The following is a 23,319-nucleotide window of genomic DNA, read 5'->3' as shown; positions in this document are numbered from 1 at the left end:
TACTAAATCCTTTATTTTAACACTAAATGACAAGTACAGTAATGACTGTCACTGTACTTATTATAAGTGTGACTGACATGTTTCTATCTAATCTATGTGTGATGTTCTATTCTTTCTGTTCTAAATTGTTTGCCGCTGATGAATTGCTGGCCAGCTTTTTTTAAAGAGATGGGTGCATGAAAATTGGAGGGCACTAGTGTGTTCCAAGTGCCCTGCTATGTTTTTCATGCACCTCCCATATACCCTGCCTGTCTGGCTATATATTCTGCCTGACATTTAATTGAGCACTGTTCTCATTGATTTGGGCTATTTTTGACCTTCTGCAGACCGCCAGAAAAATGCTAGAGTTTCCCCATAGACTTACATTGGGCTCATTGCTTGACCCAAGCAACAAGTACCTGAGCATTTTAGTGCTCGCTCATCACTAATTCAGATCTAGGATGTGTTATTTCAGTGTTCCGTGTACACACATACCTGTAGCTTTACATTTAGCATAACTTTATGTAACTGCACAACATCTAGCCATTTACAGCTGCCCACAGTGACAGTTCTGGTCGTAACAGACCTTTAACCCCTTCATGACCAGGCCATTTTTTTTTTTTTTTTTTTTTTTCCCTTCTTCTTCTTCAGGGGTGGGGAGCCCCCCCTTCCTAGAGCCATAAACTTTATTTTTCCATCAATATGACCTATGTGAGGGCTTATTTTTTGTGGGACAAGTTGTACTTTTGAACGACGCCATTGGTTTTACTATATCTTGTACTGGAAAACAAAAATTAAAGTGCGGTGAAATTGAAAAAAAAAACAAAACCACTTAATTATCTTGTGCACCAAATGCCAAAACTGACCTGCCATTACGATATGACTCTAAGTCATTAGAAGTTCTTAGATACCAAACATGTACAGGTTATCTCAGCACCAAGGCAGGGACCAGACGCGTGTTGTATTAAGACACATTGGAAAGGGGTTAAATAGCTTATTTGAGAGTGGTACTACGTATTAGAAGCAACTGTAAAACGCAGTAAATCAGCTCCAAAAGTGAATGTTACAATGAGAAACAAGGACGCCTTAGACAGTTGAGTATCAGAAAACTTTATTGACCTTTGCAAACAATTGAAGGAAGATGTGACAATTTATTGGGTAGGATTTTCCACTAAAACCACCTTACATACATATCCATTTCTTAGTCCCAACATATTGACTATGTTGCAGCTCCCAAGTCACGGTTCGTCATACAATGCAAGTCTCATACTCCGGCAGTGACTTTATTCCAGGTATTAAACTTTAATAATTGGTAAGATTATGTACAGCATCCTTCATAAAATTTTCGTCTAGAACTTATTTCGACTTTGTGGTTCAGGCATTACTAAAAAAAAAAATAAATAAAGAATTAGCAAAATGTTATCATGAGCATGTCATTTGAGTTACATTTTTGCTTCTGAGGAGGTTTTATGAAGTTTGTGCTTCCATCATCTGGTAACAGACATGTCTTGAATCTTCTGCCTGGTATCCTAGCACTTTCATCCACCATTATGTTGGTTGGAAGTCTTCCACCCACATTACCTTAGTTGTTTTGAGTCTATTGTCAACCCAGAGCTTTGGAGTCACTTCAAGGAGAAGTCTACATCCATAATTGCGCCATCTCATCTTGATTAGTTATGGACAACTTTTCAACATTGCTATTCTTGCGTGGATTTTATCTATGTGAACCACCTTTATATGCTCCTATATTAGCTGACCTCCATTGCCAAACTGCAACTACCTTGGGAAAGTTTCAGATGAAATCTCATCTATAGTTTTCAGGAACATGCTGGAGTCAGTTACACTAACCCTTTTATTACAAGAGGTCCTATTGGTCAAAGAAAGCACTTACCAGCTAGTGAAGTCCAGAGCTTTCCAAGAGGTTATGAGCTGTACGACATTAGTGACCGACTTTCCATCTGGAGACTTGAGGTCATCAGTAAGGTCTCCATTAAAGTTTCCACAAGTTCCACAGACTGCCTCGGACAATTTATCAGAGACACGCAGTACAATACTGCCAGTAGTGGTCCATTCGATCCTAAAATCAACATTAACCTGGACAGAAATTAAGTTATCTACAACACTGGCTGATAAAGTACCAGCAGCAACAGGGAAGCTAGCCAAGCGTCCATTGATCTACACAAAAGGAGAAATAAAAGGATGTTTTAGATCTCAGGTCAAGTGCATCCTGTAATGCCAATACTACCTTCATAAAGATTACTCACCCATACATCCTTGTCTTTAGAAATGGTCACCAGGGAACTACCAAGGAAGATATGAAGTCTTGACAATATTGTTGTAGACTTTCCACAATTTTCAAAGTTAGCAATAACACGGAACCATCCAGAAGCCCCATCATCACATAGACGTGCAAGCTCTACTGGGCCATTTCCAGTAGGACCTCCTGAGAGACCATCAAAAGTCACCAACTTCTGAGAATTCATGGAGCATTCACCTTCCACCTTGTAGCAACCGCGTACTCCGTTCACTAAGCCGCATCGTTCCTTGTCACTACATTTTACAGCGGTACAGGTTACACCTCCAGCCTGGCATTTACATGCTCCGGTACAATCGTCTGTGATAAAGGAATCTCCATCCTAAACAAAAAAAAATAAAATTTTAGAGTGGTTACCAACTTTTGGAAAGTGGATGGCATTACTGGTGAAAGGCCATGATAATTAGCTTAGTTTATGACCATATCCCATAATTTATTATATGATTAGATCTAGTCAGATCCATAGAGCTACTAAATAAAAGTAATCTTCATGTGTTTGATATGTGGGCAGCTCTGAAGTCCTGGGTTTAAATCCCACCATGGGCACCATCTACAAGGATCTTGCATGTTCTCCCTGGGTTTCTTCCCACACTCCAAAGACCATAAATTAGGAATTTACTGTATAGCGAGTCCCAATGGGACAATTATGACAGAAGCATAGTAGATACTAGACATCAAAGCTTCATCATGGTAGACTTGATCTCATATTATGGTAAAGACTACTTAATCTTTATAGTAGACCAATACTCACACTGAAGTATTTTCCATTGAAGAAACATCCACATTTGTCAGCCGTGATGCATTTATCATCATCCAGCACATATCCGGCGTTGCATTCACAACCTTCAAAGCATCGGCCTGTACATCTCATTGGTGCCGTCAGTCCAGTACATGTTTGTTCACATGTTTTGGTGCAAAGTTCATAATGACTGTTTGCCGGGCAAGTCATGGCTACAGAAAAGTCACACAAGTTTAGGTCATCATTGAAAAGCTTTAATAGAGTCTTAATATTTTTTCACTATACTTACGACAGAATGCTGGGGTTCTCCAAGTGCCAATAGTGACCCCAATAGTTTGACAAGCAGCTGTATAAGCCTGAAGGTTCTTGCACAGAATGTCGTCTTTTCCGTTAACTGCACAGGAGTCAAAGATGCAGTTTTCGAAATACTCAGTTGGGCTGATCAGGGATTGACATGCCTTGAATGGCCCTGATGGGTTTGTGATCATACCACAGGAGGAGATGGCCTTGAATGGCTGGAGCTTTGCATCCTCGCATACTGGGCACTCTCCCGCATTACAACCATCACTGCACTTAGCCCCGGCAATGCCAACCTTCCAGGAGAGACCAAACTCATTCACATTCTTGACGACCTGTTTGTTGGGAAGCTGGAATTCATCACTCTTGTCACCATTAAAGTTGCCACACAGGCCACCCATCTTGCCACGATAGGTACTTGGAATACTTAGGAGCACATAGTACACAGTGTCATAAAGAATCTTCATCCCAAAGTCTGTCTGCAGGACAACGTTGTTTCCTTCTTGATTCACGAATATGTTGTCATCACCAATCACCAGAGGAAGCTTCATGAGTTCACCGTTAACCTAAGCCACATAAAGAAACCATGATGAAGATCAAACTCAAGAACATTGAGGTTGCATCACAAATTTTTGGAAACTATACCAACCTTTACTTTTGATCTCATGTTTCTTTCAATGGCTATTGTGTAACCATTGACTGACACCACCACGAGCCTTGTCACAGCGACTTTACCATTGCCATAGCTCTCATTCTCCACAGTGACTGAGAAGGTTACCAGACGAGGATCATTTTCAACGACCTTTGCAAGAGTGTAAGTGCAAGTACCTTGGAAGTCGAATTTAAGGCCATCAAAGGAAGTGTAGTGTGGATCTCCAGAAGCAACGCATCTGCCACATTCTTTTGCTTGACATCCCCAAACACCATTGACTAACTTGCATTCTTCCTCAAGTCCACAGGCTTCAGATTTACACTGGACAGTGCCATCAGCACCACACTGGCACCTCTCACTGCACTGGCCTTTGGGATAGAAGACTTCGTTTTTCTGGTAATATTTATCTTGATACACACAACCGCAGTCGGCAATAGGAACACATTTGTGGCCACTCAGGATATATCCATTGTTACAGTAGCAGGCTTCCTTACATGGGGTGTCACAGCCAGCTGGTGAGGACAACCCACGGCAAGTGACCGAACAGGAGTCTCCACACAATTCATAGTGGGTGTTTAAAGGGCAGGATAGACCTAGGTGGAAAGTCAATGACAACCAGGGGTCACTACCAGACAAGTCTATAACGAACATTTCATGATATAAGAAAAGAACTTACTGCAGAAAGAGGATGATCTCCATTCCTTTAATGGGACATTAGCTGCCTGGCAAGCTGCCACGTAAAGACTGATGGCATTACAGAAAGATGATGGGTGTCCCTTGTATTGGCAAGCATCGAAGATACAATCATTGAGGTATGGAGTTGGGTCCACAACTGAGTAACATTGGCTGAATGGCCCATTGGGTTTGTTGATCAGCCCGCAGTATTTCTCATTCTTGTACTGTTGTTTCTGGGCTTCAGAACATAGAGGACAACTACCTGTACACTCTGGAGAACAGCCAGGGACATCACCAACTTTCCAGCTGTTACCAAACTGAACAGCATTGGTGGTGGATTTTCCATCCTTCGTGATAAAGTCATCATTGGGATTTTTGTTAAAGTTGCCGCACAAGCCACCAACAACGTTCTCAAAGGTGCTAGGTATGGTCACTTCTACATAACTGTTCCAGTCAAATTTGATGGTGGCTTCAAAGTCTGTTTTTATTATTCCTTGGGAGCCACTAATGTAGGCAATGACCTTGTTAGTTTGAAAGTAGAATGGAAGAGCAGTAACTTCTCCATTGACCTGAAAAACAAAACCAAGGCAAGAAAAAAGACAAAAAACTTTATAGTCTTAAGCAAGCCAAGTCTTAGAAGGTTAAGAGATTAGAGTAAGATCATTTTAAAAGGGAGTCTATTGGGTTCCTCTAAAGATTAAAACATTCAACCAGTACATACCAAGATACGGCGAGGGTAGTCCATGCTAAGAGTCAAAACCATATCGTAGACCTCCAAGGTAACCACTTTGGTGTAAGATACAGCTGTGTTGCCACCACGGTTGTTGTTCTGGACTTTGACATTAAATTGTGGAATAGATGGGCTGTTGGAGGTCACCCCAACAAGTTGGTAGATGCAGGTACCCATGAAGTCAAATCTTTTGCCATCGAAAGTTTTATAATGTGGATCTCCAGAGCCTGTACATGTGGAGAAACTGAAGGGTTGGCAGCTCCTCACACCATTGTTTACCATGCACCTTTCACTAGCTTTACAGCTGCTCTCCTTGCAGACCACCATGCCAACATTCGGATCACATTTACAGAGTGAGCGGCAGCTGTCATCAGCCCAGTATTCTTCATTAGGTTGGTAGTAAGCACCATTGTAAGTGCAGCCACAGCCCGATGTGGGAACACATTTGTCTCCGCTAAGTACAAAGCCATCGTTACACTGGCAGGTCTCCACACAGGCATCCGTGCATCGGGAGGGAGCGGTGCGGTCTGTACAAGTGGCTGGGCAGGCGTTTCCACAGAACTCATAATGGCTGTTTGCTGGACACGGCAAAACTGTAGAGAAAGATCACATTGAGGTGTAAATATAAGTAAGAACTAATACCATCCATTTACCCCTTACGCAATGCTGTAGGCTTCAATGGAAAGGGTCACTCCATAGGCCAAGGAAGCTGATGCTATTAACTTGTATTGACAGGTGCACTCTCAGTCTTACTTACCACATCCTGATGGTGTTCTCCAGTCATATATTTTAACTCCTTCTTTCCTGCAGGTACTGGCATAGGCATTGAGAGCTTGGCACAGGAACTGATTAGCACCACCATTAATGCAGACATCATACAAGCAGTTATCAAAGAAAGTGTCTGGGCTAACTTTCGAGAAACACTCCCTGAAAGGTCCATCACCAGCTTTACTAATAAGACCACACTTCTTGTCTCCTCCATATTGGGTCTTCTTGGCATCATCACACGTTGGACAGTTGAGTCCAGGACAGGAGTCAAAACAGAAAGGATCTCTATCGTTAACTTTCCAGCTCTTTGCCCATTCTATAAGGGAGGTGACAGCTCTGTTGTCTGCAGTTATCAGCTCATCCCCCTTATTTTGATTGAAGTTTCCACAGAGACCTTGTGTAAGGCCATAGTAGCTGCTTGACAGAGTTACCACCACGTGCCAGTTGTATTCATAAGTCACCTGGAGGCCAAAGTCTGTGCGAACCACGGCATTCAACCCACTGATACTGGCCGAGATCTTCCCATTTAGCAATGTCACTGGTAGGTTAGTGATGACATCATTGACCTGTTGGGAGTGAATTGGGAAATACAGGCTATGACCAACTTAGATTTCGGCTGCATTCACAATTCTACAAGCTTCAGAGCTGAAATTTTATCTAGATGCTGAACAAGCAAGGAAAAAATTATATCTTAATGAAATTTATATAATCTATTGGTGTACAGAGGTTCTATAAAATGTGTAAAGAGATCCAACACTCACCCGAACTTTGCCGAATTCACCCTTCATAATAGTGATCTTGTACCCATACATGTAAATGGCCACCGATCTGACGTAAGACACAGCCTGACTTCCTCGATTATCATTCTTCTCTTCAATTTTAAATGGAACTAGTCCATCATCCCCACCATCATATTTAGACAGGATGTAGGTGCAAGTTCCCTGGAAGTCATAGGTGTATTTATCGAAAGTGCTGTAATGGGGGTCTCCCCATCCCCAGCAGGTGTCTGAGAAATTTGGAACACAGATGGGCTTTCCATCTTGTATCTTGCAAGTTTCTTTGATCCTACAGTTCATTGACTTGCATGGATCTGTAGTTAGAAAAGGAAATGTAGTAAATAGAGAATATAAAAAAGATTGCACGTGTATATTTTCATTAATACTTGTACACCAAGGTCAATGGTGCACCAGGGGTTGAAGCATTTTTTTTTTTTTTTTTTTTTTTTTTAAGCCAAGAAGATGACATTTCCTCCCAAAATTGTAACATTACCTTTATTAACACAAGCAACAATGCCATCTTTGATCTGGCACAGTTCGTCGGCCTTACATCCGGTATTCTCACAGATAAGTCCTCCCATTGGGCTACAGGTGCAGGCTTGGGAACAGTCACTGGATAGGACTTTTTCACTGGGCTGTTGAGATGGAAGCCAATGTAAATTTTAGATAAAATTTGTTAGTTTTTTTAATGAAGGGTTTACCATTTAGCTATAAAAAGGTGTGCCCAAAGTGTTTTTTCCTTGCTTCATTTAAGAATTTTATATTGTGCAAGTGGGCCGCCTAGCTGCAAAGATCCACCATAAGTACATACTACTTTAGGTTAACCATTAGAATTGTCAACTATGAATAAGTCCATGAACTGGTGGTTAAGTAATTCCACCCACCTGATAATATCTTCCATCCTCAAAGCAACCACATTTGTCAATGGACACACAGATGTTCCCATCAAAGAAGAAGCCATCATTGCATTCACAGCCCTCGGAGCAGGTTTCGGGACACTTGGCCGGATCGGTAAGACCAGCGCACGTTACAGAGCAGATGTCGGCACACACTTTGTATTTGCTGTTAGCCGGACAGGTCATGGCTAAAAGAAAAAAAAAAAATATATATATATATATATTTTCTTCTCTCAAGAGTTACATGCAACTCACAGAAGTTTCAATAGTGCCACTAAAAACTAGACTTACGGCAGAAAGCTTCAGTCCTCCATGGTTGGACAGTGACCCCAGCTGCCTGGCATGCGGCCACATAGCTATGAATGCTATCGCAAAGGATTTTTCCATCACCCACAGCAGCGCACAGATCATAGACACAGTTGTTGAAGTAGGTATCAGGACTGATTGTGGCATAGCAAGCACTCAGTGGTCCATCAGCCTTCTTCAGGAATCCACAGTAATTGTCAGTTTTGAAGATCTCCTTTTTCTTGTCATCACATGTAGGACAAGCATTTCCACTACCTCCGCAACCATCATCACAAGATACACCAGGAATCGGGACCTTCCAGGAGGCTCCAAATATGGTGGCATCTGAGGTCAACTTCTTGTCAGGTTGCAAGAACTCATCTTTTCTATCACCATTATAGTTACCACACAGGCCACCCAACTGCTCCTTGTAGTTTCCGGGAACTGTGACAATGACATGGTAGACAAGATCGTAGTTGACCTGAACACCAAAGTCGGTGTCGATCAGGACCCTTACTCCATGCTGATAACAGCGGACCTTTCCACCTTCCAAGCTTAGGGGGAGGTTAAAGTATACCCCATTGACCTGCATTAGAATAAAAAAACACTAGAATTTACCCGACAGCAGTGTGTGAAGAAATTAAAGTCCAACCTTAAAGGAAGTTCTCCCCCACTGGACATTTACCTATATGATACTGTACTTTGCACAAGCTCAACTTTTTTTTGACTTTCTACTGTTGGAAACGCCATTCGAGAGTTATTGGAGGACGTTAATATGTTTGTGGGGCTGTGTTCTTGCCTGAGGATTGAAGCCTCAAACAGGACATTTAAGTCCAAAGGGCTGGAAAGTGTGACAGACTAGGTGGCAAGTCACTTAATGGTTGTTTGAAGATCATGACCACTAGATTTGGAACCAAGTATAACTAGATGGGGAACGGAGGTTCTGAATTGAGACTTAAGTTTCAAATCAGTGTGAAGAGCAATGTCTTAGCCAATCTTATCTCCCTTTAAAGAAGCTGCCACAGTGTGGCAGATTACTGTACGGACCCCTTTTTGACATACCCTCTAACACATGTTTTAGTTTGGAATAAGCCCTCAATTTCCAAGGACACCATTTAAGAACATTCTAGTCACGTTTTAGTTCTAAAATGTTTTGAACTACTTATCTATAGTTTTGCCCTGAAGGTATGACCTCAATCTTGGGTAACGATCACTTACCATGATTTTACCACGAACTTCATATTGGAGAACGAGGTTGTATCCGTAGACTTCAAAAGAGACCAGTTTGGTGACTGCAACTTTTCCATTACCCCACTTCTCGTTTTTAACATTGACTGCAAAGGGTACTAAGTTGTCCTTCTTGGTGATAGTCTTTGTGAGGGTGTAGGTGCAGGTACCTTGGAAGTCAAAGGCCAGACCATCGAATGACATGTAGTGAGGATCACCTGCAGCAGAGCACTGAGCAGACCCAACTGGTTGGCATTTCTGAACTCCATCTATGACTTTGCATTCTTCATTGGATCCACAGCTGAAGGCCTTACATTCAACAACACCACTGGCTGTGCATACACACTGCTGGTTACATAAGCCACTGGGGAAAAAGAAGTCACCGGCCTTGTAATATTTATCGTTGTATCTGCAGCCACATTGGGCGATTGGAACACAATCGCCACCACTTAGAATGAAGCCATCATCACAATCGCATCCCTCTGTGCAACCAGCTTTGCATCCCAATGGAGGTGCAAGTGATAGGCATGTTGGAGCACATCCGGAAGCACATATTTCATAGTGGCTGTTCTTTGGACAAATGGGACCTGTGGATAAAAACCATGAAGAATAAGTTTTGAACCCACAGAATTGGTTCATATTTTGGTAGGGTGTTTTGACATGCTTAATCATTTGTTGTAACAAGAATTATTCAACAGTGACATATGCCACATCTTGGAATGCAACTTGAAACAATATCTATTGAAGGTATATGGCCATGTAGACTAGTAAATATTTTGAGGTCAACTTACTGCAGAATTTGGGAGTTCTCCATTGGTATATGGTGACTCCAGCCTCTTGACACAATATGGCATAGCTGGCTATTATCTTGCAGAGGACATCTTGTCTTCCTTCGTAGAAGCATGCATCATATACACAACTCTTGAAGTAGCTGTCCGGATCGATCTTGGCATGACACTCACGGAAAGGTCCACTCTTATCTTTAATTATGCCACATCCTTCTTTGTTATTAGTGTGAAGAAGTTCTAGCTGTGCTAGTTTTGAGCAATCTCCCTTGTCTTCTTCATAGCACCCAGGTACATTTTGCACTTTCCAGCTGTTTCCAAAGAGGACTGGTTTTGTGGCCAATTGGTTGTTTTTCATGAGGAAATCGTTATTTTTGTTATTATCAAAGTTGCCACAGAGACCACAGACTGCTCCGGCGTAGCTGCTTGGAAGGGTGACGGCAATTCGACTGTCCCAGTCGTAGGTGACACGTAGACCAAAGCTTGTCTGTACTACTGCAGAATTGCCTTGTTTGTAGATTGACAGTTTGCCATTATCAACGACGAACGGAAGATTTGTTAAGACTCCATCAAGCTAGAAAGAAAGGGTGGATAATTATGGTCAGGAAGAACTGAAACAGAGGCCAAGAAAACTCTTCTCATAGGGCATTTGTAGACTTACCAAAATTTTGTTCTTGTACTTCCTGTCGATGACGATGTCAAAGCTACAAAGCTTCACTTGGACAGCCGAGACATAGGACACAACTTTGCTTCCTCTGTTATCATTTTGTACGTTGACCTGGAAATCCACCAGATCATTTATCTTCTGGCAGAGTGCTGCAAACTGGTAAATGCATGTGCCCTGGAAGTCATATTTCACACCATCAAAGGTGATGTAATGTGGGTCTCCTGCTGCTGAGCAGGTGCTGTAAGATAAGGGGTAGCAGTTCTGGATTCCATTTATAACTGAACATTGCTCTGAGGACTTGCACTTGGTGGCTTTGCATTCAACCTTCTTGGTGGAAGGGTTGCAGACACATGCCTGCTCACACTTGTTATCTCCCCAGAACTTCTCGTTGGGTGCATATAATCTGCCTTGGTAGATACATCCACAGCTGGCCTTGGATATGCATTTTCCTTCATCAAGGACATAGCCAGCCTTACACTGACATGACTCCACGCATGATTCAGAACATGTAGAAGGGGTGGCATCATCATTGCAGGTGGATGGGCATGCTTGGGCACATAGCTTGTACTCGCTGTTCTCAGGACACTGCATTGCTGTGGAGACAGTCTCAATAAATATTTTGTACAGTTTTAGATTTGATTTTCAGTTAGTCAATGCACACTGAGAAGAAATTAATATGCAGGAGAGGTTTTTCTGCAGTTTCACCAACAGACCTCACCCGTCATAGCTAATGGACAATGATGGTGCCATTTCTGGAATTAACACTTGTTGACCCTTGGGCAAGCATAGCTCTATCAATATCCGACATCCCTTCCCATGATTAATGAGCCCTTCTGGAATATTAGCAGCATTGGAGCCTGTAGGTGAGGATAGAGCACTTTCCCAGGGCTACTTCTGGTAATATTCCAAATACCAGACCCATTTTCTAGATTAAAAGGGTATCCCTACCACTTTTCCCTTAATTTCATAAATTTATAGCAAGACTTCAGTTTTACTTACGACATCCAGAAAGTTGGCGCCATTCTGCAATTGAGACATTGTTTCTTTGACAGATGTCGGCATAGGTTTTCAAGCTCTGGCACAGAATTTGCTTGGAGCCTCCATTCATGCACAGATCATAAACGCAGTTGTCCAGGTATGGCTTAGGATCAATGACCGAGTAACACTGACGGAATGGACCATCTACTTTGGAGATCAAGCCACAGTTTAGGTCACTTGAGTAGGTTTTTTGAGTATCAAGAGGACATGTCTTGCATTCCCCATTACAGTTGTGCCAGCAGAACCTGTCACCATCTTCAACCTTCCAACTCTTGCCAAATTCAACTAAATTAGGAGCTTGGGTACCAGTTGGTGTCATCTGGTCATCTGAAGGGTTTCCATTATAGTTTCCACACAAGCCACAAACACTACTGTAGAAGCTACTAGAAATATAAACCTTTAGGATGGAGTTCCAGTCATAGTAAACCTTTAAGGTAAAGTCTGTGTCAATGATAACAGAGCTACCAGACTGATACAAGCGAACTTGGCCATCATTCAGATTAATTGGGAGACGTTGGCGTTGGTTGTTGACCTGGATAGATGCAAAATGCAAGTGAATTATTGTAGATTGCGATTATAAAAGGTTTCATAGAACAAGTAGCATCTACATTTATCAAAAAAAACTTACCCTGACAAATCCATTCTCATATCTCACCAAGGATATGGAATATGTATAGACTTGTACGGTAACATAGCTGATGTAGGAAACGCGAGTATTTCCCCGATTTTCATTCTTAGCTTCTATGTTGAAGACTGGGAGGCTGCTATCACTGCCACAGGTCTTGGCAATGGTGTAAGTGCAGGTTCCTTGGAAGTCATAGTATCGGCCATCAAAGGTGCGGAAGTGAGGGTCACCAGTTCCTTGGCAATAGGCATTAGAATCCGGCACACATATAGGCTTCCCGTTGGACATCTGGCATTTCTCCTTTGCTCTGCATTTTACAGAGCTACATGATGGACCCGAGTCAGCTGAAACCGTAACAAATTGGTTAACATTAGGAAATATCCTTCAATACCCCCATTGATATACTTCGAAAACTCACCATTGATGCACACAGCTGGGGATCCATAGCTGTTCAGCTTCACAAATCCAAAGGACAACAACATGAATGGTGAAGATGGGTTCTCCATAAGTTGGAAGCTAAATCCTTTCCCTAAACTCTTAGTTGACCAAGAATAATCTGTTCCGGGAATCGCAATCCATGTCAGGTCAATAACTGGATTTTTATTGTAGCTGACTCTTGACACATCTGCAGTTTTTACAACCAGGCTGCCATAGTTGTCAAATTCTTGCTGACCGTAGATGTAGTATGAGGAACAGTAGCTGCTGATTGGAGGAATGGTCATGAGAATAGGGTCAAATTGTGTCAAAAGCCTGTCTTGCCAACCAGTACAGTAGTAAATTACTTGGATTCCAGCACTGGCAGTGAGATAAATGGGGGTTCTGATGGAGACTTCTATCTGGATTACTTGACCTGCCTTTAAGTTCTGGCTTGACTTTTTGGATTCAATTTGATAGTCAATTTTTGTAGTCTCAGCAGCTGTGATAAATATAGTATCGGTCTTAAGCTGTAAGGATATTGGAGGTATGATAAAACTACTGCCCCAGCTGGTGACTGGTCTAAGCTGCTCGTAGACATGGTTGCACTTTGTGTTCTTCCATGTACATGTGTGACCACTCAATACTGCTACGGGTTTCTGAGACACCACATGAGTACCGGACAAGTTATCAGCACTCAGGAGCTGAAGAGCATTGAAGGGATCTAGGGAGACAGTGAGTTTGCTACCAGCTGAATAGGTCTTCTCTTGGTAGGTAACTGCTCCAGTCAAGAAGATGTCAACATTGGTGGATTCTTCATAACTGACTACGGAGAACTCTTTGTAACCATCATTGGGTCCATCCAAAGGTGTCACCACATAATAGTCTGTACCAAGGTCTTCAATGGGATACACAATACTAGTATCAGCACTTTGAGACTTGTAATTCAGAGAAACAACAGAGATGGGCTTATCAGCCTTGATGCCAATGACATTGCATGACTTGGTAGAACCAGGTAACTCTGCATTTGCAGGAATCTGGACAGAAAGCGTTGAGCGTTCATTCACTGTCAAGACCTGACTGAAGCTAGACTGACTCATCCAAATTTTAACAGAGGTAGAAGGACTGTACCCGGCGATGAAGAGCTGGAAGTCTGCTTTGCTATAAGATAGCAGATAGTTTTGCATGAAGACCGTAACAAATTCCTTGCCCAGCGGACCAGCTGAACAAATTCCTATGGAAAAAAAACAAAAAACAGACATTATAACATGTTAAGTAAGAGTGTTTGCAGTAGAAGACCGCATGCTTTTGTGAGGCTCATTTAGGTCACAAGTCAAGTTTTCATGAATGAGTGCACTTGCTCATCCGGTGAGCTAGTAGACAAAAAGGTGGTACATACTTTCCATATAAAGTCTACACTTTTGCAAGTCTAAATTTTGACCAAATACCATGGCTCAAATAGGTCTTTGTGCCAGAGAAATTTCTTTCTAAAGTATCAGCTACCCAAGATCTGTGGTGGTCAATATAACCCTGCATCAAGTTTGGTGGCTGGTGGAAAGCAGAGGTGTAGTGATCATGGTTGCAGAGGGAGAGAGGACAACAGAGCTCATGCTGGAAGGGGGCCTGCTGACACCAATTTCACCAGGTTGAGTGTATTGCGGGACAGATACATGTTGGCGGCCAGAGGCTAGCAGCTGATGTTGGCATGTGCTGCCCATGCCGGCACACTTGAAGTCAGCTGTGCTACAGAAGATTATGATGTTGCATGGTCAGATGGAAGGCAAGAATCATTTGTTTCTTTTTTTTAAAAAAGGTGCTAGTGAAGAACAGAAGGGTTCCAGAATGGCAACCATTATTACAAGAACCCAGGACATTACTATACGAGGGTCAAACATGTTTTTTATAGAATGCTAAAAGGTCCCATACTTTTGGCCAACATGCAGGCAAGAGCCCAGGTACAAGTTTTGCACTGAGGTCCAGGGGACTAGAGTTTTGCCACTGGTGGAAGACATTGTTTAATGTAAAGTATGGGCCAAAATGCATCCGTGACACCCAATATCGTTGCACCATTTTGGCACAAAGTAAGCCATCTAATAGTTTGCCATTTCTGTAAATATTTGTCCGAGACTGAAGTCTGTTGCATTTTAGCCTTACAGACTGGGCAGCTCTTCATTTGCTTCTGCTTTTTAGAGCCATAGCTTACTTCTCCCAATAGACATGGGCTTTCATGTGGTACAAGTTGTAGTTCACTACTTGGAATTATCACCTGTGCAATACTAAGGAAATCCTAAAAAACATGATGTTGGTGGCTCTTGAGGACTAGAGCTGTAGGAAAACCCTGGTCCCATTCTAGACCTTTGATAACTGGAACCATAGATGAAGACTTTTAGGACCATCTCATCAGTAGACTCAAGCATTAATAGGGTTTACTGACCCAACACTGAAGATTCCTCAAATGAAAAAAAAAGTCTTCTCTTAACTATGGAATACAAGACCCTCGATGGAGAACCTCACTCATGTCAGAGATCATTAACTTGTCCACAATTTCCATTTCCTATGAGAAATAAGTTACTATATAACGAATGGGATGACTAGAAACTACCCAAGTCTCAGGTTTGGGGTGCGGTTGCGTACTTGGACGTTAAGTGTACAGTAAACACAACTTTAGCTTAGATTTAAAGTCAAATCCCTTTGGTTTAGTGTAGCACATTGTGGGACAACCCTGAGTCTACAGAGTAATGTGTTCACGTATACTGTGGAATGAAGACCATGCAGATTAAACAAACACGATAACTCAGATTCTTGGTCATTTAAAGCTACAGATCACGCAAGTTCATGCATTACATTTCTAGAGATCTCACTCATTCAACGATTGAAAGGGCTTAGAAGATTTCGGTACATACAATGGAGTCGATGTTGGGAAACTGGTATTCAGAAAACAACGATGGGTTTGATCATGACAAACCTGACCGAAGGCAGGAAATTCATGTATGCTCATTAGCCCAGGTCATCTTCAAGTTTTGGCCACTGAATAATGGCTGTGAGGGTTGTTGTCCAAATTGAAGAGGTGCAAGAGGTACATAACTTATGGTCAAGCTAGAGAGTCAACTTCAAGGGATGTTGGAGGTACCAAGAAACAGGAGAAGTAGGGTATAGGCAACAGACTGGAATTTGGTATTATGGGAGGGTATGATTTCAGGTAAGGGTCTTGCTTTTCATTTAAGCAATATGGGGACCTCTATGGAAAAGAAAGAACAAAGTCCATACACTTTAGTGATGGACAATTCATGACACCCAATTACCCAGAGGGTAAATTATATCACAAGGGATGCCAAATCATGACTTATCAATTTGAAATTGACTGTCGGTCAATGATGGTATAATACAGGACCATTCTAGCAATTTTAAATTGAGTTTATTCAAAGAATTGGAGACAATTTCCTAAGCAACTGCTCTCCTTATTACTCCAACCTATATATCACAGCTGCAGGCCATGATCATGTATTATGGATTAGATCTCAATGCCGTTTCTATACATCGGGGTTATTCAACAGTTAAAACATTCATAGCCATCCCAACAAGTTTCACCTTAACAGGCTTCTTCAGGGGGCAGAGGCTATAATGAATCAGAATATGGTAAACTGGACCAGTTAAACCTTTGTCCCAATCTCATTTTGCCCTTAGATTATATCCATGACCAAAGGACAAATGAGATTGGGAAAAAAGGTTTTAAACGGTCCAGTTTACCATATTCTGATTCATTATAGCCTCTGCCCCCTGAAGAAGCCTGTTAAGGCAAAACTTGTTGGGGTGGCCATGACTGTTTTAGCTGCTGAATAATCCTAATGTATAGCAACAGCAGTTACTAATACATGATCATGGACTGCAGCTGTGACATAGGTTGGAGTAATAAGGAGAGCAGACGCTTTGGAAATTGAATTTATTAAAAGAATGAGATTATTAAAATAATTGCTAGAAAGGTCCTGAATTACACAGTCATTGCACTGACCAGTTTTAAATTTGAAATGAATAAAAAAGTCATGTTATGATGGGATTTATACCCTCTGGGTAACTAAGAAAATGCTGCAGATCTGGTGTCTCATTTCCAAATACCAGGATATTAGGGGAGAGATCTAGAGAGATCTAGAGAGATCTAGAGAGATCTAGAGAGATCTAGAGAGATCTAGAGAGATCTAGAGAGATCTAGAGAGATCTAGAGAGATCTAGAGAGATCTAGAGAGATCTAGAGAGATCTAGAGAGATCTAGAGAGATCTAGAGAGATCTAGAGAGATCTAGAGAGATCAACTCATACACAATGGGTGCCGGCTGTGTTATACAGCCAGCACCCACTAAGCTGCTCTGATCAGGTTATTAACTGGAGCCATTGTATCATGTGCCACCATATTGCACACCCATGAAGCCCAGCATCATATATACCCTGCAATACTATTAGAGATTGTGAAGACTAGCGAGTCGTATTGCAGTATATAGAAAACGCAACAAGATGGTTGAAGGATCGAATCCAAGGAGACAAGAGTTACATGTAGTTAAAATCATTTTCTATACTAAATAGTTAACAAGTCTAAGCAGTAATTCAGATTTACAGCTTCATCCTTCTGGACACATTGTAGCAAAAGCTACAAAGCAATTCTAATGGTAAAGTAAACCCACGATAGGTGATCATTAAGACGTCTATGAAGTGTGGCCAACTGTACAGATAAGAACTTCCCTGGAAGTCCAGATACTACATTCAGAATTAAAGTGGTATTCCCATGTCCAAGATCCTATCCAAATACGTAGCAAGTGCAATATTAGCAATTGCCTCCAATTACAAATTTAGTATAGTTCTTCTGATTAACCAAGTCAGTTACATCACGTGCAGGGCATTATAGTTGCTTAGGTATCCATGTTACAACCACTGAGTAATAGTTAATGGTTGTAACCAGGTCTACTACAATGCTCTGCACACAGTAATTGACATAGCTAATCAGAAGAACTACACTACATTTCTAATTTGAGGCATTTACTATTACACATTGCGACATGGGAATTATTCTTTAATAGAACAAGTGTAGTGTTGACAGGGGAGCTTATACTACGGCACAAGACAAGTTATATACATGGTACTGTTGCATCAGTGGTGGCTGATAGGTAGAAGTATGAGTGTTACCAGCCATATTATACACAGTAGTACCATTTATATCTTTATCCAGTAGCTCATCCATACAACAGGACCAGCAGTCATTGCCCATACACATGATACAGCATTAATAGCCACATATAGATGGTACTATTGTATCAGTGACTGCTGGGACCGTACTATAGACAGTGATGAATGATCCCACTGTATATAGACACTGATGAAAGATCCTGCTGTATATAGACACTGGTACTATAGACAGGGATGAACGATCCCGCTGTATATAGACACTGGTACTATAGACAGGGATGAACGATTCTGCTGTGTACACACTGGTACTATAGACAGTGATGAATGATCCTGCTGTATATAGACAGTGATGAATGACCCTGCTGTATATAGACACTGGTACTATAGACAGTGATGAATGATCCCGCTGTATAGTCACTGGTACTATAGACAGTGATGAATGACCCTGCTGTATATAGACACTGGTACTATAGACAGTGATGAATGATCCTGCTGTATATAGACACTGGTACTATAGACAGTGATGAATGATCCCGCTGTATAGTCACTGGTACTATAGACAGTGATTAATGACCCTGCTGTATATAGACACTGGTACTATAGACAGTGATGAATGATCCTGCTGTATATAGACACTGGTACTATAGACAGTGATGAATGATCCTGCTGTATATAGACACTGGTACTATAGACAGTGATGAATGATCCTGCTGTATATAGACACTGGTACTATAGACAGTGATGAATGATCCCGCTGTATATAGACACTGGTACTATAGACAGGGATGAACGATTCTGCTGTGTACACACTGGTACTATAGACAGTGATGAATGACCCTGCTGTATATAGACACTGGTACTATAGACAGTGATGAATGACCCTGCTGTATATAGACACTGGTACTATAGACCGTGATGAATGACCCTGCTGTATATAGACACTGGTACTATAGACAGTGATGAATGACCCTGCTGTATATAGACACTGGTACTATAGACAGTGATGAACGATCCTGCTGTATATAGACACTGGTACTATAGACAGTGATGAACGATCCTGCTGTATATAGACACTGGTACTATAGACAGTGATGAACGATCCTGCTGTATATAGACACTGGTACTATAGACAGTGATGAACGATCCTGCTGTATATAGACACTGGTACTATAGACAGTGATGAACGATCCTGCTGTATATAGACACTGGTACTATAGACTGATGAATGATCCTGCTGTATATAGACACTGGTACTATAGACAGTGATGAATGATCCTGCTGTATATAGACACTGGTACTATAGACTGATGAACGATCCCGCTGTATAGACAGTGATGAATGATCCTGCTGTATATAGACACTGGTACTATAGACAGTGATGAATGATCCTGCTGTATAGTCACTCGTACTATAGACAGTGATAAATGACCCTGCTGTATAGTCACTGGTGTTATTGTATAGAATGATGAATGATGGTATAATTAGAGAATGGACGGCTTTCTTACATGGGGCAGGTACAAGGTCTGTGGTCAGAGGGAGGATTGAGCTCAGACTAATATTTGGCCGCACACACTGGATGGCAGGTTTATTGCCGCAGGCCGATATCGAATAGTCATTAGCCCCATGGGTGTGATATGGCGGCACTATGTACAAGTTGGCGGCTGTCCGCACTGCCCCTGGTGACTGGTACAAGTCGCAGCATTGTGTAAGTGACGGCTCTAACGTACAGAGGATATTGACTCTCATCAGAGCAGGCACAATGGAAGGAGGATTGGTGGACAGCGAGTAGTCATCAGGCCGTGTACTCACCGCTCAGGAGGGCCAGGAGCCCCAGGACGGTCACCGTACCCATGGCTGTGGAGAGAGCAAGACAAGGCGCTGGTTAGAAGTGTGAACTGCATAGAGATTTTCTCATTTTTTCCCACTCCAATCACAACCAAAGCTGCATCCAAAAATATTTTAAGCATTGCCCAGAATTAGTGATCGGATAGATATGCGACATAACAGACGAGGGACAAGCTGCCACAATGACTTGTGAACCTGCAGCAGAGGAAGTGAAAGAGGAAAGAGTCAAAAACGACACATTTGTAGCATTTATCAAGGTACCTGATCCGGGGCCCCCGGCGCTTGTTCTGGACCAGGGACCCCTCCACTCATTTTGCCTCTGTAGACCCCAATCAATATAGATGCAAAGTATCAGTTGCATCGTCATCCATTCCCAGTGCAGCAGAGCTGTGTTTGCAAGGTTTCTATTGGAGCCCTAGTGACCATTATTAGGGCAGTATCTGGACTGGACAAACCCTTGGAGATCAGCGGCTGCCGACTGATCAGCTTTGCAGGGGTATGAGTAGCCAGTGCCAGATAGTAAGGGGTCCGGGTAAGACCTTTAATTTAGATTATCGCCTTTAGACTATTGCCTTTAATTTAGATTATCGGATTCACAACCAAAATTCCTCGTCTTCAACCTGATGGTGACAGATCAGGACGGGGCATTGATCGTCTCAAAGCTGAACTCATCCATAACTTCCTGCGGCACACAGCAGGTTAATGATTGAGAGGAGTCAACGTTTCACATTCATCTCACTGCACTCAAATCTGAAAGGATCGATCCGATCATGGAGCAGCATCGATCAGAGTCCCTGAGAAAGCCCAGTATAGACATTGCCCCTAGTGGCAGCAGTGGGGTACTGACTGTTGATACAGGACATTCTTTTGTTGCCAAACTGCTGTCGCTTTACATAATATATATATTTAACCGCTATATTCCTGAGTCTGGTGAGATATGATGACCCCCTGTATGTAAATTAGGTCTTCAGCCAAGGGGGTGTGGTCCCAAATACATCAGATTACAGAACCACACCCAGTTGGCTAAACAGACTAGACTGTCACAGGGAAGTGTAGGCACATCTCCAGAACCCCTCAAAAAATAAATGCAATACCACATGCATCCTGTGGCCTGGGGTGGTGCCATTTTTGAAAGAAGTGGTTCTAAACCAGTGCAACCCATGGAAGGAACATGCTTCATATTGTTATTATTGGAATGAATGACTTCCTTAAATACGACCAGTTACTGAAAGAAAACCTAATCTAACAGGTCATATTTAGAACCATAATATGAGGGATGTTCATTCCATGGATTACACTGGTTTTTGAACCACCTTTTCTTGCAAGAATAGCACCACCCCTAGCCACAGGATGCATGTGGTATTGCAGCTTCGCCCCATTTACATCCATAGAGCTGCGCTTGATCATATATAACCTATAGAGGGGGGGGGGGGGGGTAGTTTTTTTTTGGAAGAAAGCAGCCATGTTTTACTTACCCTAGCTAAGCCTTTAAGGGCTGCACTTATTTAAAGGGAAAGTCCATCCAAAATGCACCCTGGTATAGAAGGTGGAGTTCAGACTCTTCATACCCAAAAACTAATGTCAAAATGAAGTTTCCAGCACTATGTTCTACTCAAAAGCTACTGCAGTTAGGAAAAGGACTACAAGTAGAAGCCAGTAAGAATGCCACCCCCCCCCCCCTCAACTAGTTTTAATAAACCTGATAAGTGATAGTTTCCCCTTAACTAATACATCTATGTATGACCTGACTTTAAGAGGGGTGGGGGGCTGCAAAGAATATAATCTGGCCTCAATTTTTGGGAGATTAGTAAAATCTGATGGGATCAGTAACAGATCAGGCAAGCCTAGTAGTGCAATAGTTAACATTTCTGATAATACATAGTGTAACCTATAAGAGAACAAAGCAGAAAAGTGACAAACTGAAGATAAGGCAACAAAAGTAACAGTCAGGAAAGTGGAGAGAGAGTTTTATTTAAAGGGCCAGTGTCCAATTAGGTTTATTCTTACTTTCTGGTTTCTGTTAAGGACTGATCATTTAAAAGTTTGAGTTTAGTAGTAGGGAGAAGAGTTGTAACCCAATCATTTTTTATTTTTTATTTTATTTTGCCTAAATTGGGAGTTACAAGAGTTAATGTTTAGGCAAAGTAAATCAGTTCGTTTGCAGATAAAAAATTTTAGCCTTTACAGGAAAGAAAACCACCCCAATAAATGCAAAATAATATATATATATATAGTTAATACTTTTATCAGTATTTATAGCTATAGTGAAAATAAGCAGAATCCATTAAGAATTAGATGTATCAATGGTAAATGTAACAGTTTGTTTCTTGCATACATAAAATATAGGGTAACCCTATACACCCACATATCCCACCACACATCACATACCTGCAGGCTGCCCTGGATATAGCACACTGACGAGGGCAGCGCTTTATATACTTTCCTGCGAGGGGAGAAGCCAATGGGTAAGGAGCTGTATACCTGCAGAACAGGTGTAGCGGGCACATCATTACTGCACTGAGAATGGTACACACGGGAGGGTGCGGTGCTGCGAGGAATTACACAGAAAACAAACTGCACGGAAATAATGCAGATATTACACCAGCGAAGAACTAAAGCAGCCAAATTGTGAAATTCGAATGTCCGGTTTTAATGAGGATTTCGGGGATTATAGGGCTACTTTATCCCTATTGTAAGTGAGCGAGGAGCGCTGTGATAGGGGAGGAGGAGCAGGTGGGAGATTTATCCCTTTAAAAAAAAAAAATTTAAACCCCCATCATTTTTGCTGTTTGTTTCTTTGTTATTCTGAGACTCTTTCGACGACTGTGATTGTGTTTGCGACAATAATATTTTTTATAAAGGATAAAGGTCGCTCTATAAAACACCGAGACGAAAGCCCGAAGCCTCATTATGTCGCCAAGTGTGATTTGGAACAGATCTAATTGTATGGGCACACACGGATTTGTGGAACAGGGCAGCTCCGAAAAAAAATGCTTAAACGATTATTTGTTGTATGTATTTCTATGGTAAAACCACTTTATTGTTCGTCTGTTCGGTCTTTTAAGGCTACGTTCGCTCGGTGAGGTTTTTATTTTTTACGCTGCGAATTTTCCAATTTAATGGGTGAAGACTCTGAAACATCAAAAAACTCACCGAAACTCATTGAGGGAACGTAGCCTAAGGGTTTGTGCAGGCGACAATGGATCTCGGACCGGTCACAGGTTTCCAGATCCGGGCGTGACAGCCCCATAGGAATACATGAAGCTGTCATGCTGCGGTCAGTCCAGCGCATTAGCCGACCAATTGGGATTAGCCCTTAGGCTACGTTCACCTGATGAGCTTTTAATGAGTTTTTCATGTTGCAGATTTTCTTGCACTTTTTCTAAAATTTGCAGCATAAACAACTCATTAAATATTAATCGTGGGAACATAGCCT

The 23,319-nt window shown here is 41.9% G+C and overlaps 1 protein-coding gene across 1 annotated transcript; it reads right to left on the bottom strand.

Moving 5' to 3' along the window:
- Positions 1-1,073: 1,073 nt before the first annotated feature.
- Positions 1,074-22,372, bottom strand: LOC141171937 (IgGFc-binding protein-like). The gene is made up of 21 exons (XM_073655648.1): positions 22,272-22,372; positions 19,848-19,892; positions 12,872-14,101; positions 12,457-12,797; positions 11,790-12,360; positions 10,785-11,383; positions 10,130-10,697; positions 9,330-9,925; positions 8,118-8,697; positions 7,815-8,014; positions 7,424-7,565; positions 6,916-7,244; positions 6,144-6,720; positions 5,378-5,979; positions 4,658-5,225; positions 3,979-4,574; positions 3,322-3,895; positions 3,045-3,244; positions 2,244-2,615; positions 1,871-2,154; positions 1,074-1,363 (listed from the first exon to the last, which is right to left on the bottom strand). The coding sequence occupies exons 2-21, from the start codon at positions 19,888-19,890 to the stop codon at positions 1,354-1,356; spliced, it is 8,982 nt and encodes a 2,993-aa protein (XP_073511749.1). The 5' UTR covers positions 19,891-19,892; positions 22,272-22,372; the 3' UTR covers positions 1,074-1,353.
- Between the last annotated feature and the right edge of the window lie 947 nt (positions 22,373-23,319).

The sequence above is a fragment of the Phyllobates terribilis genome, unplaced genomic scaffold, assembly GCF_046119375.1.
Source record: "Phyllobates terribilis strain yellow unplaced genomic scaffold, ASM4611937v1 Scaffold_12__6_contigs__length_324123572, whole genome shotgun sequence".
NCBI classification, from domain to species: Eukaryota; Metazoa; Chordata; class Amphibia; order Anura; family Dendrobatidae; genus Phyllobates; species Phyllobates terribilis.
This window is presented reverse-complemented; position numbering and strand designations above follow the sequence as displayed.

Coding starts and splice junctions, on each gene's coding strand:
- LOC141171937 (XM_073655648.1), bottom strand. CDS start 19,890: ATGGGTACGGTGACCGTCCTGGGGCTCCTGGCCCTCCTGAGCG. Junction 10,698..10,784: donor AGTACAAGAACAAAATTTTG/GTAAGTCTACAA, acceptor CTTTCTTTCTAG/CTTGATGGAGTCTTAACAAA. Junction 8,698..9,329: donor AAGTTCGTGGTAAAATCATG/GTAAGTGATCGT, acceptor ATTCTAATGCAG/GTCAATGGGGTATACTTTAA.